Here is a 17,200-nt window from a genome sequence, read left to right as displayed (position 1 = left end):
TTTTATTAAAGAATATTGGTTTAGAATCACGCGGGAGGAGGATCCCGAAGTCCAGGCGTTTCGAAAAAATGAGAATTTTACGTAGAGACGTACGCGCGAATCAGAACACGACTGACGGAAATCGACGATCGGCAATCTTCGTTAAAACACGAATCGACGAAAATCGACGATTGGCACCCAAACGGTTAAATAAAGATATTTAGGCATGTTTTTAAAATTAAAATAAAAAATTTAAATAGTAAGGTTATTATAGGTTAGGTTAGTATAAGGTTAGGTTAGGTTAGGTTATTGTAGATCAAGTAAGTATAGGTTAGGTTAGTTTAGGTTAGTATGGGTTAGGTTAGGTTAGTTTAGGTTAGTATGGGTTAGGTTAGGTTCGTATACGTTAGGTTAGGTTAGTAGGGGTTGGGTTAGTATAGGTTAGTGTAGGTTTGGTTAGGTTAGGTTAGATTAGAAAAGATTGGGTTAGGTTAGGTTAGTATATGTTAGGTGTCACGAAGTAGTTCTCAAAAGCCCCGCGAATCTAATTAAACGGAGATGGTTGGCAACACTGGCGGCTTGCGCACATCGCACGGCGCAACCCACGCTAAGCTCGAACCGCTTCTCGGCCGCCGCTAGCCGCCCTCACTCGGAATCTAGCTTTGGCCTTGACCACATGTGTGGATGTTTTGCTATAAACCGGTCTCGAACGCGAAGTGCCGGCTACATCATTGAAGTCTGATACGCGCGCGATGGCGCGTATGTTTGAGCACCACCATGGTTATTACTCCACCATGACTGTGAGTAACGCCACCAGGGTCTCTCAACTCTTGCATCACCCGGAACGGCTCATGTAAGCACGTTACTTGGATTCTCATAACTCTACGCTGAGCTGCCTTTCTAACAATGCCGCCACAAGGAGCTATAACGTGGGGAGCTCCATCCCTAACACTGGCGCCCTACGTAATCCCCCCATTTCTAACATAGGTTAGGTTAGATCAGGTATGTATAGGTTAGGTTATGTTAAGTTAGATTAAGTTTCTTTACATACAAAATATTTAAAAATTGTTAAAATATAAATTGCCTTAATACCCTAATTCAATTTAATTTTATGTCCGGTGCCTACCAAATATGCATTAATTAAATGGTACTAATATTTCTTTTAGCCCCGCATGTAGTATTGAGAGTACCAACATATGAATGTATCATTGACGGGAATTTCAGAAAGTGTAAGTATTGCTTTATTAAATCGTAAGGCAGATACAAGGATTCTCTATAAGACCATACGAGTTGTTCCTAAAAGCCAACAAATTAGCCTGAACTGTTAACCAGTAAACATTAAGTTATGCAGGTAACATAAAATATTGCAATCAACAAACACACTTAAGTTTCCAGTAAATTCTTAATTCCAAGGTTCATTCAAAGATAGATATTCAAAGGCAGCGTTTATGTACTTAAAAGTTGCGTCGAATACTACATTCTATATCACGGGTATGATTGAGATGGCAACATGCTTACTCGCTTACACTAAGACGAATTCCAAATGTTGTACAAGACAACTTACTGCCAGTACGTTGTCATTCTTATATGCTCTGTATATCTGTATTCGCTATCTCACTTTCAAAAAATTTAAATAGTTGTGTTATTTATAATAAGAAATAAGCATTTATTTACGAATTAAATTTTATTTCTTAGATTTTACTACGGTTTGGCATGTAATGGAAACACTTTCTCATGAGAACACGCTTGCTCGCTTAGACTAAAACGAATTCGGAACGCTGTATGAGATGACTTACCAGTAGGTTGTCATTCTTGCACTTATGTGTTGCTATGTTCACTATCTCACTTTCTCTAATGGCGCTTAAAATCTTCAGGAAACAATTGAAATAATAATAATTTTAAGTATATAATGTTATTTCTTGACTATTACTAGTGTTTGACATGTAATGGAAACACGTTCTCATCACACACGAAGGCATTTTGGCGCTCACTCTCATCAGTGTTCAACGCCGCAGCAAGGCTTATCACCGGGGTAAGTTTTCGCACATTTCGGAGCACCTCCGAAATCTTCACTGGCTGAAGTGTCCTGAAAGGATCCAGTACAAGCTATGCTGGATAGTGTTTAAAGCTATCAACGAAATGGCGCCACCGTATATTACTGAGCTATGCATTCCGGAAAATACTGGTCTAAGGCAGTCAAGTCTTAGATCAGCGACATCATCTGCAATTGGAAGGTTGAAAGAGCCTAAGCGAAATCCGAACACTAAGTTTGGTGATCGTGCATTTGGAGTATCCGGCCCTAAGGCTTGGAATAAACTTCCTATGGAATTGAGATGTATAACCAGCCCAACAGAATTTAGATCCAAACTAAAAACTCACTTTTTCAGACACTCATTTCCATAAATCCGTCATTCTATCCAAATATTTCTTTTTTTTTATACTGTAATTGTTACATTATCTAGCAATTCTGTTCATTCAATTTTTCGATTGACTTGCCTACCAATGGACAATGGACAATATCAGCGGGAACATAACAAGTCAATCGGTTTAATTGTTGGCAGATGAATCACCTAAATGCGTTTAAGATTGACGATTGATTCTATTCATTAATTTCATTCATTTAACCACTCAGAACATTAGAATGTCAAAAGACGTAAATATGATAAAAGAGGTCAAGACATTAGTACGTCTTTTCACGTAAACGCGCGAGATTTTACAAAAATCGATTTATTTCCAACACTAGTATACGGATTGCCATGATTTAAAAAACAGAGTATCGATAATGAATAACGCTACGCGTCTGTATTCAAGAATATCTATGGAACGTAGAGGTGCATTATCTAAGTCGATTGGATCTGTCATCTTGTTCGTTCATAATTTATTGCGTTTCTAAATAATTTATTAAAAATATTTTAGTTTGGACGGTTAATATTTTGAGGTGACTAATAGTTTTTAATTATATTTCTTCAATATATAAAGTGTTATTTCTTTATGATACTCAGAAAAAAGTACATTTTTCACAGCTTTGAAATAATGGTCAGCGATTTTTACATATTTTTGACGTTTTCAGAAAATGTATATTTAGAAACGCAAATATTTACGTATAATAATACAATACGATAGTGAATTTCATAATCTTTCCAAAACATTTTTTAGAATGAGGCTACGTTTCCCAAAACGTGAGTTATGAAGCTTTTAACAAAACTCGTAAATATCACAAAAATTTTCACGTTTTGACAGTTCGCAAAGGAACACAAAGTAAATAAAAGTCTTTGTCTGAGAGGTTAACATATATATCCAGCTAACAATAAAAACACCCTAATATAATGGAACTTCCTTCTTCTTCTGGCGTTAGTAAGATTAGATTGTTAATATTAATTTTAGTTGTAAGTTGCTAAATATGTAAATACTCGTATATATGTCGTTAAGATAGTAGTTATAGGCCTTAGTCGTAAGTCACTAGATATAAGTCTTAGAGATAAGTCAGTAGTTCTAGTATTAACTATTTAAGAAATATATTTGTACAGCGCCCTTGAGGTGATTTCTCACGAAAACGGCACTATATAAATTAGCCAAATATTATTATTATTATTATACCTTTGCATATGCTGAAAACACAATTGTATCAAGTCATGCTGAAAGGGTGATAGCCCTTAGCTTTATATTTGAATTAAATAACTAATAAAGATAACAATTGATAGTGATCATACCTTTAACGAGGAGTTTGACGGTGCACTTGGGAGGGTTTGGAGTACACGTCCGTTCCTTGATGGTGAAGGCAGTGGAAGAAGGAAGGCTGGGAGCTGATGCAGGGATCCAGCTGCTGGTCCGACTACGGAGGTGAAACATCAGATTATCGGTTAAAACATTCCATATTAATAGTACTTACGTCATCGAATTGAAAAGAGCATATAGAGAGATAATTCCTCAGGCCTATTCTGTAAGAAGGTCGGAGTATTTTCACTTTGCAATAAAATCCAAATAAATGGAATATTTCTAAACGTAACTGAAAACTGTTATTTAAAAGGGTGACACACCTATAAAAAGTGTTATAAATTTATGAAAAGTGATGAAAAAAAAACTAGGTTAAATAGGTTACATATATAACTATTTAACATAGTTTTTGTTTCATCACTTTTAATGACTTTATATCACATTTTAAAGTTGTGTTGAATTGTCATTTTGAGGAGTTATCATGGAACCAAATTTTAAAATGGTTCACTTTACGTTTTTTGTAAATAAAATTACTGATAATGAAAAACATAAAAAAACACTCTTATTTTGTTAGATAAATGTATAATAAATATCAATTATTATATTCACTTCACTTTTTTGTTGTTTCGTATAAAAATAATTAGTAAAAAATAATTTTGAAGAAGTCTCATAAGTTTTTTTATTAAATGCGGTCAGAACCTTTGTTTTCATGAAGGTGAACATTTTAATTATACTGTGGTTAACTTTTAGATTTGAATATAAAGCATGGTATTTTCTCTTTCTAACACCGTTTAGATCATATTTCTCGCCACAACAGTAAGATTTCTGTGAGATCATATGAGTTTACAAATTAGCTTGAGGGGTTAAAGTGGAAATTTTGCTACATTTCAAATTTATGTACTCGTAATATTTCAAATAATTTTATTTATTTATTACAAAATAATACAAGATTTCAAAGTATAACAGTACGCAAAATAAATATTATAATAACTCCAAAGAAATTTTGAATCAACTTTTTTCGTAGTAGCGAGGCCCACTTCCATCTCCGTGGAGAGGAATAAACAAAACTTCCGGTACTGGGCTGAAAATAACCCATGCAACTTCACTCCCTAAAAGTGACCGTGTGGTTTGTGATTTCCAAATTTAGGGTAATTTGGCCTTATTTTTTTTGAGGAGAATCGACGAACCGTGACTTTCAATGCTCAACGTTATGTTTCCATGTTATTATTAATAATATTTTCAGATGTTTTCATTAGTGTGCAACAATAACCATTCTTTTTTCGAACTTTCTTCAGGCAGGTAGGTACCATAATAAGTCAGTCAAAGTTAGCCACCTAGTTCCAGAGATGTGCTTTATTTCAAATAAATCCATTTCAAATGGAAATGCAAAATGCAAAATGGGTATTTTCCATTTTGCATTTTAAATGCTTTTATAAAAACCATTTTGCATTTTAAATGCTTTTCTCAATGTATTTTCCATTTTAAATGCTTTTTTGCAACATTCTTCCTACTATCTCCACTCATCTTTTTTTCATAAGCCCCAAATATCAGTCGGTCCTCAACCTCGATATGAGAGATAATTTACATTTGTCAAGTTGCTCCCTGGTTGGAGCCCTGGCAATTGAGTGATACCATTACAAAAAATACTGAACATGGGGCCATGACGCTGTAATATTAAATGTTAGATAGCAGTTTCTATGTTTTTACGTTGGCAACATTAGTCCCGCGCAAATTTTTTGTGGTTTCATAATCTGTAGTCGTGGTGTTTTTGGATTTACCATCATGTAATATGTTTGTTTTATATTGATGTCCATTATTAAATGAAAAAATTGTTTAAAAATTCTATAATTATTTTAATTGCTTGACCTGAGAAACCATTTTGCATTTTCAATGCATTTTGAAAATAGGTATTTTGCATTTGAAATGTTTTTCTAAAAACCATTTTGCATTTTGCATTTTCAAATGGAAAAATTTTGACCCATTTCCATTTTGCATTTCAAATGGTTTTGGGTACCCATTTTGCACATCTCTGCCTAGTTCAAGTTAGCCATCTAGTCAAACTGCTTGTTTAAATAATAAAGTGGATGCAGCAGATTTTTGAAAACGCAAATCCGCCAACCATTTAGTCAAAGTTAACCACCTAGTCAAAGTTAGCCACCTAGTCAAAGTTAGCCACTTAGTCAAAGTTATCCACCTAGTCAAAGTTAGCCACCTAGTCAAAGTTAGCCACTTAGTCAAAGTTATCCACCTAGTCAAAGTTAGCCACCTAGTCAAAGTTAGCCATCTTGTCAAAGTAAGACTTGAATAAAGAGGATTCAGCACTTTTTCGAAACCGGAAATGGAATGTACAAATAAATTTTGCGGACAAATGAAATGCCAAACGATTAAGTTAAAATACTACATTCACTACACTCAGTTAATTATTCCCGTAATTGTGGATTTAGCTTGAAGAACTTACCTCAAAGGAATCATCCTAGACAGGTACAAGGGGAGTCCGCAGAACAGTTCCTCGTTGCAATCGTTGGTCAGGGGGGATATGGAGCGGCCCTCCGCCTGTGGGATGGTGCGGGGACTGTTCCGATCCAGATTCAGCACAAAGTAGCCCGTCTCGTGCCGACGAAGCATGTTACTCTCGTTGTAGAAGGAACGCTCAGTATGCTGAGTGAAAAAAAAAACATTTTGGTATTAATCAATTATTTATAAATACAGGAAACTCCATTTACTCTTGGAATGCTAGCGAATCTGTAGCGGATTTGCTAAGAACTCACATCACCTCAATTTTTATGGTATTTTGAACCTTAAAACATGCTCCTAGCATACTAAAATAAATTTTATTCATTCGGCAAGGAAATAATGTATCTGTAATTATAAGCAATAATTAGTCGCCTGAAATATCAATATAAATTGAAAATATTTCCAGAGTAAAAATAAATGCCGCCAACGGAAATTGAACCCGTACCTTCTCGGTCAGGTGCTCTGAAACCACTGAGCTATGTCGGCTTATTTCCAACCCGCCAAATAATTCAATATGTACTAGTACCTAAATATTAATTTATTTTTAATAAATATGCATAAAACCTTTTCTTATAAACATTAGTTTATCATTAAAAATAATATTATCGCCATTTGCAAACATTGATATTTTATCTATGAAAAAGCACTTCGCAAATTCTGTTTCAAATGTCATAATTTTTCATTTTTAAGTCATGGTACAATATTTATTTACAAGAAAGCCTTATATGACTTATTCTTATTGTGAATAAAGCTTATTTAGCTGGAAAACATAATAAAACTCAAGAAAATTTTCTTCATTAGAGAGAGATAAACATTTCTCAGAATATAAGTAGTTATCCTGGGGAAACTACATAGGATAGATAATATACACCATTTTTTTATAAATAAAGACACATTATCTGGTAAGATGGTGCAATTTACAAAAACATAATTTTGCAAAAAACAAGTAAGTTATTACTAAAATAGTGTCAGCCGATGCATGGCGGGCCACTCGGCAATTTATCCGACACACTAAAGGTTAAGTAGCTTATTATTATTATTTTATTTTTTTTGGTAAACTAATGTTTAAGACAAGATTTTTTATGCCATGTATCTTTTATCAGGAGATTTTTCAATGTGGATGAGTGTTTCAGGCAAATAATTATTGCTTGTAAAATAATTGTTACCCTTTGTGCTATGCATAAAAAATCTTACATTAGTTTACCAAAAAAAATAATAATTAATATTTGACAAGTGTTTCACCTAAAAATATAGACAATTTGTCTCGACGCCATCTAGTGAGAGAGTTAGCACTTACAATGCCTTTCTCATATAAAATAAAGTTGGTTGTTTTCAGGTGAAAAAATGTAACAAGCAGTAATTGTTGAAGAAACACTAGTACATATTGAATTATTTCGCGGATAAGAGATAAGCCGCCATAGCTCAGTGGTCAGAGCTGTCGACCGGAAATCGAAGGGACACGGGTTCGAGTCCCGTTGGCGTCATGTATCTTTTATCAGGAGATTTTTCAATGTGGATGAGTGTTTCAGGCAAATAATTATTGCTTGTAAAATAATTGTTAAGTAGCTTGACAACTCCAATTCAGAATTTATTTTACAAGTTATTAATTTGAGTTCAGAAAGTCTGTTAGGATAGAGATGTCCATACCATGATCCAGTATCTCTGTGGTGCCGGACTATCGGGTCCCGCCTTGTAGGGCTGCCCCACTGAGGTGTACAGAGAGACAGGGATCATCAGGAGGCAGAAACCCAACAGAACTCCCAACACAATTCCAGGCCTTCTTACTAGGCTGAAGAGCGGTACCTACACATTAAAATACATAGTTACAGATAATAACCTCTTAGGCCTCTGGCAAATTCTGACAGAACGTGATTCTGACCAGAGATGTGCTTTATTTCAAATAAATCCATTTCAAATGGAAATGCAAAATGGGTATTTTCCATTTTGCATTTTAAATGCTTTTCTCAATGCATTTTCCATTTTAAATGCTTTTTTGCAACATTCTTCCTACTATCTCCACTCATCTTTTTTTCATAAGCCCCAAATATCAGTCGGTCCTCAACCTCGCTATGAGAGATAATTTACATTTGTCAAGTTGCTCCCTGGTAGGAGCCCTGGCAATTGAGTGATACCATTACAAAAAATACTGAACATGGGGCCATGACGCTATAATATTAAATGTTAGATAGCAGTTTCTATGTTTTTACGTTGGCAACATTTGTCCGCGCAAATTTTTGTGGTTCATAATCTATAGTCGTGGCATTTTTTGATTTACCATCATGTAATATGTTTGTTCTACATTGATGTCCATTATTAAATGACAAAACTGTTTAAAAATTCTATAATTATTTTAATTGTTTGACCTGAGAAACCATTTAACATTTTCAATGCATTTTGAAAATAGGTATTTTGCATTTTTCATTTTAAATGCTTTTCTAAAAACCATTTTGCATTTTGCATTTTCAAATGGAAAAGTTTTGACCCATTTCCATTTTGCATTTCAAATGGTTTTGTGTACCCATTTTGCACATCTCTGATCCTGACACAGTATGTATTTTGGTTTTGAAACTGTTTTTGATAGGTAATGAAATACCCTTTCAATCTTTATTATTAGAAATAAAGAGATGTGATCTATTTTTGCTAGTTTTGTACGATATTAACTCGGGACTTGAATAAATAAACGCCAAATGTAGGAAAACGATTATTCGGGGAATAATCGATCGAGAATTCACATTCATCCTACCTCTATCATTTCCATGCCTTACCGCCCTCAAGGTAGTCAACTAAACCTTAGCTTGCATACAAACGACGAAGACGTTACGACAAGACCTAGGAGTTACCATATCAGAAGACTTGAAATGGGAACCGCATATCGCTGGGATTGTAAAAAGAGAAAACATATTTAATCGTGAAAACCTTCCTTGACCTAACACGGGACTAACAGATATGAACGCATCAGAGAAAACTGCCGGTTCATTAAATAATAATAATATTATATCAGCATTCCATTGTAAATTTATTGCTTTGCGTATCTTTGGACAATTTGTTTTCGGAATGATAAATATACTCACGGCGAAACCGGTACAGTACACAGCGAGTATCCAGGTGATCACTGCAATTACCACATCTCCATTGATGGTGCCAGAGCGCCCCATGCTGGGGATGAACAGCATGTAGCACATCTTCATCACGTAGAGCTGGTACACCATGCAGGGGACGTGCACCGCCAGATATACCCACACCCACTTGTGCACTGCAAATAGAAGCATGTTATTATCACAGTTTCATGATCATTGGCTACCGTTTAATGAACAGAGACAGATATGAACATTATGGGGAAATGGACTTTCAATAGTTATTCATAATATCGTGGCTAACGAAAAAGGAAAAACAGAACAGAATATGATAAAAAAGTAGGATAGGTTAAGTTTGATTTATTTTTCTTCCTTTTTGTCACATTTTGATCTGCCTTCTTCTTCTTTCGTATGGTGGGGGGGCAGAGGGGGACATCTAGGTCTGTGAGCCAGTCTAGGGCCTCAGGCGTCGCCATGTGAACCTCTTCAATCCCGCCGGGGAATGAATGGAGCGGGCATTCGTTGCCCACATGTTCGGTGGTCTGCACCGCACCACATTCACACATCGCCGACTCTTTGAGGCCCCATCTATGCATCATGTGGGCACAGCGGTTATGGGAGCACCTTAACCTATTGATGGTGGACCAGGTTTTGCGAGGCAATGAGAACCCAGGCTGTCTCTCGGTGGAGTCCTGTATGAGATGGGCATTTCCCACGTTGGCCGTTTGCCATTCAGGTTTCCACCTATCTTCTGGGGTGAGAGGTAATCGGAGGAGCCTCTTTCCTTCCGCCCAGAAGGGTTTTCGGGACTTCAAGCGGTATGCCGGGTGGGAGACGACATCTTCGTGCAAAGGTATTGCGCTTTTTTGCAGCGCCTTCTTGTATTCCCTCAGTGTTGCAATTTCTCGTCTGATGTAGTTTTGATTTGCCATATGTTGTATATCGTCGACGGCAATGCGCGATGATACTATTTTCGCCGTAGTACTATTCTCTTACATTGAAGAAATCCTGTATTAATACTGTAGATTTATTTCCGCCGTAGAATGGCATTACAGGATGACTTACGCAGTGATGCTGCATACGCGGTGATGGATTTCCATCGACGATATGTATATATGGTATTCGGAAACTCGTAGTAGAAGATGGAAACTGGTGAAAATACATCACATTTGGAATCGTTTTTGTGGTATAACTTTATTGAGCTTTCGTTTTCAAGTAAATCGAGTATAAAATGTTTAAGGTCTAATTTTTAAAAAAATCTTTTTTTTTTAGCTATTTAATGACTTTTAAAATACGTTGAAGCATAGATCTGGTTCCAAAAGTTTTTAAGCCCTTTATTTGCTTTAAAAAAAGGGAAAAATGTTCAACAAAAAAAATAAACGTCGCAATGCTCATATCGAAAGTGAAGTTGATTCACCAGTTTCCTGCTTGTACTACAAGTCTCCGGATATTGTGTATAAAGGTTATTTACCTGTACGGTACAGCGGGGTGAGATGTATTGCCAGGTTAGCCAGTGCGGCGAACAAGACAGTGACCATGGGAACAGCGGTGGACCGGAAGCCACCGATGGTCAACAGCAGGAGCATGACGGCCCACGGAATCTGGGCGGCCACCAGGTTGAGCTGTGTAGCCATGGATACAGATAGTCCTCGCTGTAAATAGTATAGTAATTTAATTATTTATTTAATAGAACAGAGGGAAATTGTCCTGCGCTGGTATCACCGAGTCAGTCACTTCTAATGACAAGGGGAAAACAATGAAATGAGATTTATTAGCGCAGCAAACTCAGTGCTGCAATTTTATCAATACTCAGTCGTTTGTCAGACATTGGCTGATATAATATGTATTATGTTTACTGCAGTGCTGCATAGAGCTTTCAATTCCGAACCTCTGTAAGCACAACAGTAGAGGAAGACAATTTAAATCAGTCCCTACAAGAAAAGTTCGATAGAGTTGATTAATAATGAACTTAATTCCAAAATCTCTTCACATATCAAATATTATTGAGAAGGAGCTAATAAATTTAGAATTCGAAACACAGCATAGATTAAATCTATAAAATACACTAAATCTACAAAATAATAATAACTACACACAACATTCATTTTTAAGGGTATAATATATTTTCAGACGCTAATATTTTCCATTTGTCGTGTGTGGACAAAAATAAATTTCGAATTACGAATTAACGAATTTCGAATTAAAAAAACATTTTGTATGAAAAATTTTTTCTGTGGATATGTTTTTGGTGAAAATTTCGAATTACGCGTTTTTTCGAATTATCGGGGTTTGAATTAACGGGGTTCTTCTGTAATACCTGAATAATAAAAATAAATAGGCCTCTTGCATCCCATTTTTTTATTTTATTTTCCGGTTTAGGCAAATATTCTAAGACATTCTGTATTTTTTTTTTTTTTTTAATCGTATTTTTGAAACCATGGCGATTTTTTGAAAATTTTAATCCGAAAAATCGGACCATTTTTTCATAAACCGGAAAGACGGAACATAATTTATGGGTGCGAAAACAAAATAATTACATAGCCCAAAAACATTTAAAAAAAAAACGACGCATTTCACACGAATGGCAGAGGAGAATAACGAGGCATACCAAAAATATTACATCTCATAAATATTTTTTTCCTTGAACCTTCTTATTGATCATTAATCCTTATTAATTTATTTAAAGTTTTATTCCAGCAGTACTGGGAGGATATTGCAATCTCAGTCTGCCATATTAAATGAGATGACATATAATATAAATATACTTATACACAATATTATAGGATTGATGAATATATACGATTATAATGTTCAGTCACTTAATCCAAATATTTTACAATAAAACCTAATGTACATAAAATTAAATGAATTAAAGGGGAAGGTTTATCAACAATATGAAATATATAAACAAGTATAAAGAAGGTTCTCATAAAATATATTTAGTTGGTCGAAGTACCTATATATTCTATATGTACCAAGGTTGGTTTTTGTTTTTGCAATGAGACTATTTTTAACAGCTGCACATTCTAGTTATATAACATATAACTTGATATTGTACCTCTTGTTTGATACTATCCAAATGTTGCGATTTAAATTATTCTTGTACTCATAAACTCATAATAATATATTATTAAATTTGATTTTGTTAAAATCAGGACCATCACCATTATACTTCTAAGACAGCCGCCACGGAAGGATAATCTGTACGATTTTCACATCATAACATCTGTCACTTCTGAATAATATCTGTCATGTCAAAACGAAGTACTTCCAATTCTAACGCTGCGTTTTGTTACTGTTTTGTTATTTAATTAAACATGGATTCGTGTAGTAACCGTAGGATCCGAGATCGTAAAAATAATTATAAATATTGTATGGTTCCTTTGTGCCCAAATACTTCGGCGACTACTAAGGAAAAAAGATTTTTCGTTGTACCGCGAATTTCAGCAATTAGAAAACAATGGTGTATTGCAATTCATAGGTCCAGTCAATTGGGTGAACTGTCAAATAAAACCGTACGATATGTCTGTGAAGATCATTTTAATGTAAGTATATTTTTTACAATATTATTGTTTGAACACAATATTTAAAAAATACATATTTTTCTTTGTTGCATGCTTCACGAATAGTTTGCTGTACAGTACAGTAGGTTGAGTAGGTGGGTCTATTACCTAGTGACAACAAGCCTACACACATTACAATATTGTTACACTTTTGCAGGCTATTCTCAAATGAAGATACTTATTATATTTGCATTGTTAAGTTTGTATTGAATAAATACAATGTCTCTTGATAAGTTGTATTTTTATTTTCAGTTAAGCGTGGATGCTCGGAAATGGCCCCAACATCTAAGTAAAAGGGTGCTTTTAAAAAAAGGAACCATTCCTCATAAATTTGAATGTCAAATTGGAGCTGATGGGCGAGATCTACTCAATGTGGTGGATCAGCATCCAAGCTCATCTAAAGGCGGTGAAGTGTTTGTTGCAAGTCTCGAGCCAATGTCTCCTTGCCTGTCTGATGTGGATGAGTCTGTGCCACAACAGATCATCAATCAACCTCAAGACTACGTTGAACTGGAAGTGTCGTTTCCTCTCGAGAAGCCTCAATGCTCTGGACTCCAAATACTTCAACAACATGTGGATGGACCACAAGATACATCAAGCTCCGAAGAAAACTTTCACATGTTGATAGTTGAGAACGCAACTGATTCGAAAGCCATTCAATGCAATTTGAAAAAGAAATTCAAAAGTAAATTGACAAATACAGGAAAAGAACACAGTAGGGGTCCAATCGAGTGTTTAACTACTCGTGACGTAAGTACTTCTCCTGTGAAGCATAATAAAAATACCAAGAATGTACAACTAAAGCATGTCACTCTTCAGCCAGACAGTTCTGCCTCGGAATCGGCATCTGGTTCAGAATACTCCCAACAAGCTACGTCAGATTCGTACGTTGATAGTAGTTCAAATAGTGATTTCAAAAGTCTGTCATTGAAATTAACTCTGCAGCATATTGAAAACAAACCAAAGCTGTATTTAGGAATCCTTAAAGATTTTTATTGGATTGTTAAAACCCTAGCACTCCTTGAAAATATAAACATTTTAAATGTTTTAATCGTTTTAAAAAAAATTAAATTAAACTCTAGTTTCAGCATTTTAGGTGATGAATTTGGCCTTTCTGAGGCTCAAGCTTCAAGAATCTTTAAGCAAAGTTTACCGAAGTTATCTCGTCATCTTGCAGAACTGGTATTTTGGCCTAAGTCAGAAGCAATAGAAGCCTTACTACCAATTCCATTCAGAGCAAGATACAAACATGTCGTATCAATCATAGACTGTTTTGAAATTCAGATAGAGAAGCCATCAAATCCACTGCAGCAGGCACTAACTTGGTCAGAATATAAAAAATGCAATACACTCAAGTACCTAATATCAATCACTCCTGATGGCTTTATTAACTTCATTTCAAAGGGCTTTGGTGGACGTACTACAGATATGATGATTGTGGAAAAGTGCGGCTTCTTGGACAACTTGTCTGAAGGCATGTCGGTAATGGCAGATAGAGGTTTTAAGCAACTAGCTACTATTTTAGAAGGCAAACATTGTCAACTTGTGCGTCCACCAAGTGTTGTTACAGGTGTAAATAGCACTAAAAGAGAGGTGAAGTTATCCAAGCAAATAGCAGCCCTGCGTATACACGTTGAACGTGTAATAAGCCGGCTCAGAGAGTATAATATTCTAAAGCCACATTCTTGTATAGACTTCCATTTGACTCAACAAGTTGACCATATTGTTATGATTGCATGTGGACTCATAAATCTACAAAAACCAATAATTTGATCATATTAGTCTTATTAATATTATTAGTCTTTTAGTGTTTTGTGCTCTACGCTAATGTTTAGTTTAAAATGTTATGTGCGCTTCATTATCATATAAACTTTAACTTGAATATAAATATTCATAATATGTACCAGTGTAATTTTGTTTATCCTTCATGTAATGTATATAGAATAAGTCTAAAGTGTATAATATTATGTAATTATAGCGCCAGTATGTGTTTTTTATAAAAACATATGTTGGAGCTTTTACTTAGAGTTTATAGGCAATGAAGCCACCAAAAGGGATAATATCAAATACTGTAGAATAATTTATGTATAACACCTTCAACTTCTTACATTTACCATACATTCTGATTATGCTATACTAGCGCCTCCTAGCCCCGTGACTTCTGTGGGTTGGTTTTTTTTAATGCATGTTATTTGAAATGTTTTCTTTATTTTACGTTAATAAATTATATAAGTCGAAAATAAAATATTTAGTAACCTACATACGACCTTACTGTTCTTATGCTCACACGTAAAAAGAATATTAAAGCCCGCCATTAGGTTTGTATTGTCCCGAAGAAATGCAACATGCTACACTAGCGCCATCTAGCGGCCAGCGTTACCAGTCAGTGCAAGTACTGACTATAATAATGCTTCCAATATTTTACTGAGAGTGGATTGATTGCTATTCATTCATTACGCCTTACTTTTACATCAAGTTTATATAAATACAGTTGTGTTGTAGCAAAGTGATCATGTTCCACTTTTTAATACATTTCTATTTGTGTTAGAATTTCCACTTTGTAATCATTTTCTTACTTCCAATAATAAATACAAAAAAAATCTATGCGATAATACAATAACATGTGTACGTATTATCAAATAAATACTAGGTATAAATGTAAAAATATGTCTTATGTAAACTTTTTGTTTTTGTTTTTCTGTCACTTTATACAAATACATATTATACTATGGTGGATGGGATGAAAATAATATGATGCTATTGTACATAATCAATATAATCATGTATTATTATGAATAAAGAAGCGAGTGTAGTGCAGTAAATACGTGATTTATTTCAAATAATGTATACCTATACATTTTTTTTAAGTACAGGAAATATAGCTCTGGACCAAAACAGCATGGCTTTATTAATAGCTTCGACACAGAATTCTTCATCGTAATCGATGTGGAAAACATTTATTTTGCCAGATGATTCAAAGTTGGGTTCAGCAACACAAAACACTCCCTTGAATTTGTTCAGTACAAACATTTGTATTTGCATTTGTGCATAATACTTTCTGGCAACAACACCCTCAAAAAAGTAATTTTTCATTGTACTATGTTTGACTGGACACTTGACCTCAACAATATAATCATCAGTGACTGCATCCGGGGAGCCACCGATAATTGGTAATTTGCAACTGATTTTGAAACCACATTCTTTATATTTGTGTCCCAGTTGGTTTGCTAGTACCTTTAACACCAAAGGTTCTAAAAGCCGACCTCGTTGCATAGCCTTTGTGTCTGGAATCTTGGCTGCCCCTAAGATGACTTCAGTCAATGTTCCATCCAATGTTTTGCAGTTAGCTGCCTCGTATAGTTTGGATGCAGTAATTCTGCCATATCGCATTTCGTACCATAACGGGCAGTTAGCCTGCTTTCTTGTTAATGAAAAAACTTCCTCGAAGATATTTGGAGGAATATTTAGATCACATGTAATAAAATTGATGAAATCTGTAGCACTTGTATTGTGCAGGTTTCGTGTTTTCTTAAAAGCAGAAATCATCCTGTGCATGGACAAACAGTCAGTGGGCTTCGGATCCATGTAAAGTTGAGTCAGTTGGCATCGAAGCCCCTCCTTAAGACTCCTTTGGAGTACTGCTGCCAGGAAATCTCCATTACCTTTTTCCACGCTTTTTACTGCGTTCTTGCCAACTTGGGATGCCAGAATGAACTTTTGGGAGGTTCCGACACACGATAACTTTGATTTTCTCCAATAACAGTCGACAGATGTCGACGCTGGTTCTTCACTTCTCCTATGGAGCCATGTTAGAAATGCCAGTGCATGTTTACAGCCACCTGAAAGCAAAATGTTCCAAATATAAATTATTTGTCAACAGGTAGCTGGCAGAGACCCTCGCAATGATTCTGTGTTTGTTACATCACACAAGAGTTTGCTCTTCCCCACATCTCCATAGGGTAGAAGAGTGTAGAGGTTAGAGGAGAGAAACATATTTTACAATATAGCGACATACAGTTCAACTAACCTCTAGAAGCTGCACAGTCTTGACATTCTAAGACTTGTATTTCATCTTCCATCTCATCACACAAAAGTACAACAGAGTATGCTTTTTGGCGGACACGGTGCTCGGGGGTTATTTTTGCTTTCACTGTGCAGATAGGACCTTCTCTTTTTACCTGCACATACCCGATAGCATTATCACCATAACTTTCACGTGCAGACCTTTAAAATATATAATAATAACACGTTGAAAACAAAAGACAGTTGCATATAACTGAATGTTAACAATTGTCTTAATAATAATAATTGATGGAAACATAATATATAAGTACATATTAAATGTTGTCAAAATAT

The 17,200-nt window shown here is 35.2% G+C and overlaps 1 protein-coding gene across 1 annotated transcript in view; it reads right to left on the bottom strand.

The window, feature by feature from the left end:
- Positions 1–17,200, bottom strand: part of LOC149412099 (endoplasmic reticulum metallopeptidase 1-like) — a 59,338-nt gene that overhangs the window by 17,655 nt on the left and 24,483 nt on the right. The window contains exons 11-15 of the mRNA XM_089646369.1: positions 10,753–10,933; positions 9,279–9,460; positions 7,855–8,010; positions 6,152–6,351; positions 3,690–3,811 (exon numbers count right to left, since the gene is read on the bottom strand). Of these exons, the coding sequence (XP_089502495.1) occupies positions 3,690–3,811; positions 6,152–6,351; positions 7,855–8,010; positions 9,279–9,460; positions 10,753–10,933 (841 nt within the window). The remainder of the gene's footprint in view (positions 1–3,689; positions 3,812–6,151; positions 6,352–7,854; positions 8,011–9,278; positions 9,461–10,752; positions 10,934–17,200) is intronic.

Source organism: Hesperophylax consimilis, chromosome 24, assembly GCF_061612785.1.
Source record: "Hesperophylax consimilis isolate HC1 chromosome 24, BYU_Hcon_1.0, whole genome shotgun sequence".
NCBI lineage: Eukaryota > Metazoa > Arthropoda > Insecta > Trichoptera > Limnephilidae > Hesperophylax > Hesperophylax consimilis.
Note: the sequence above shows the minus strand (reverse complement) of the source record. Positions and strands in the feature narration are given on the sequence as shown.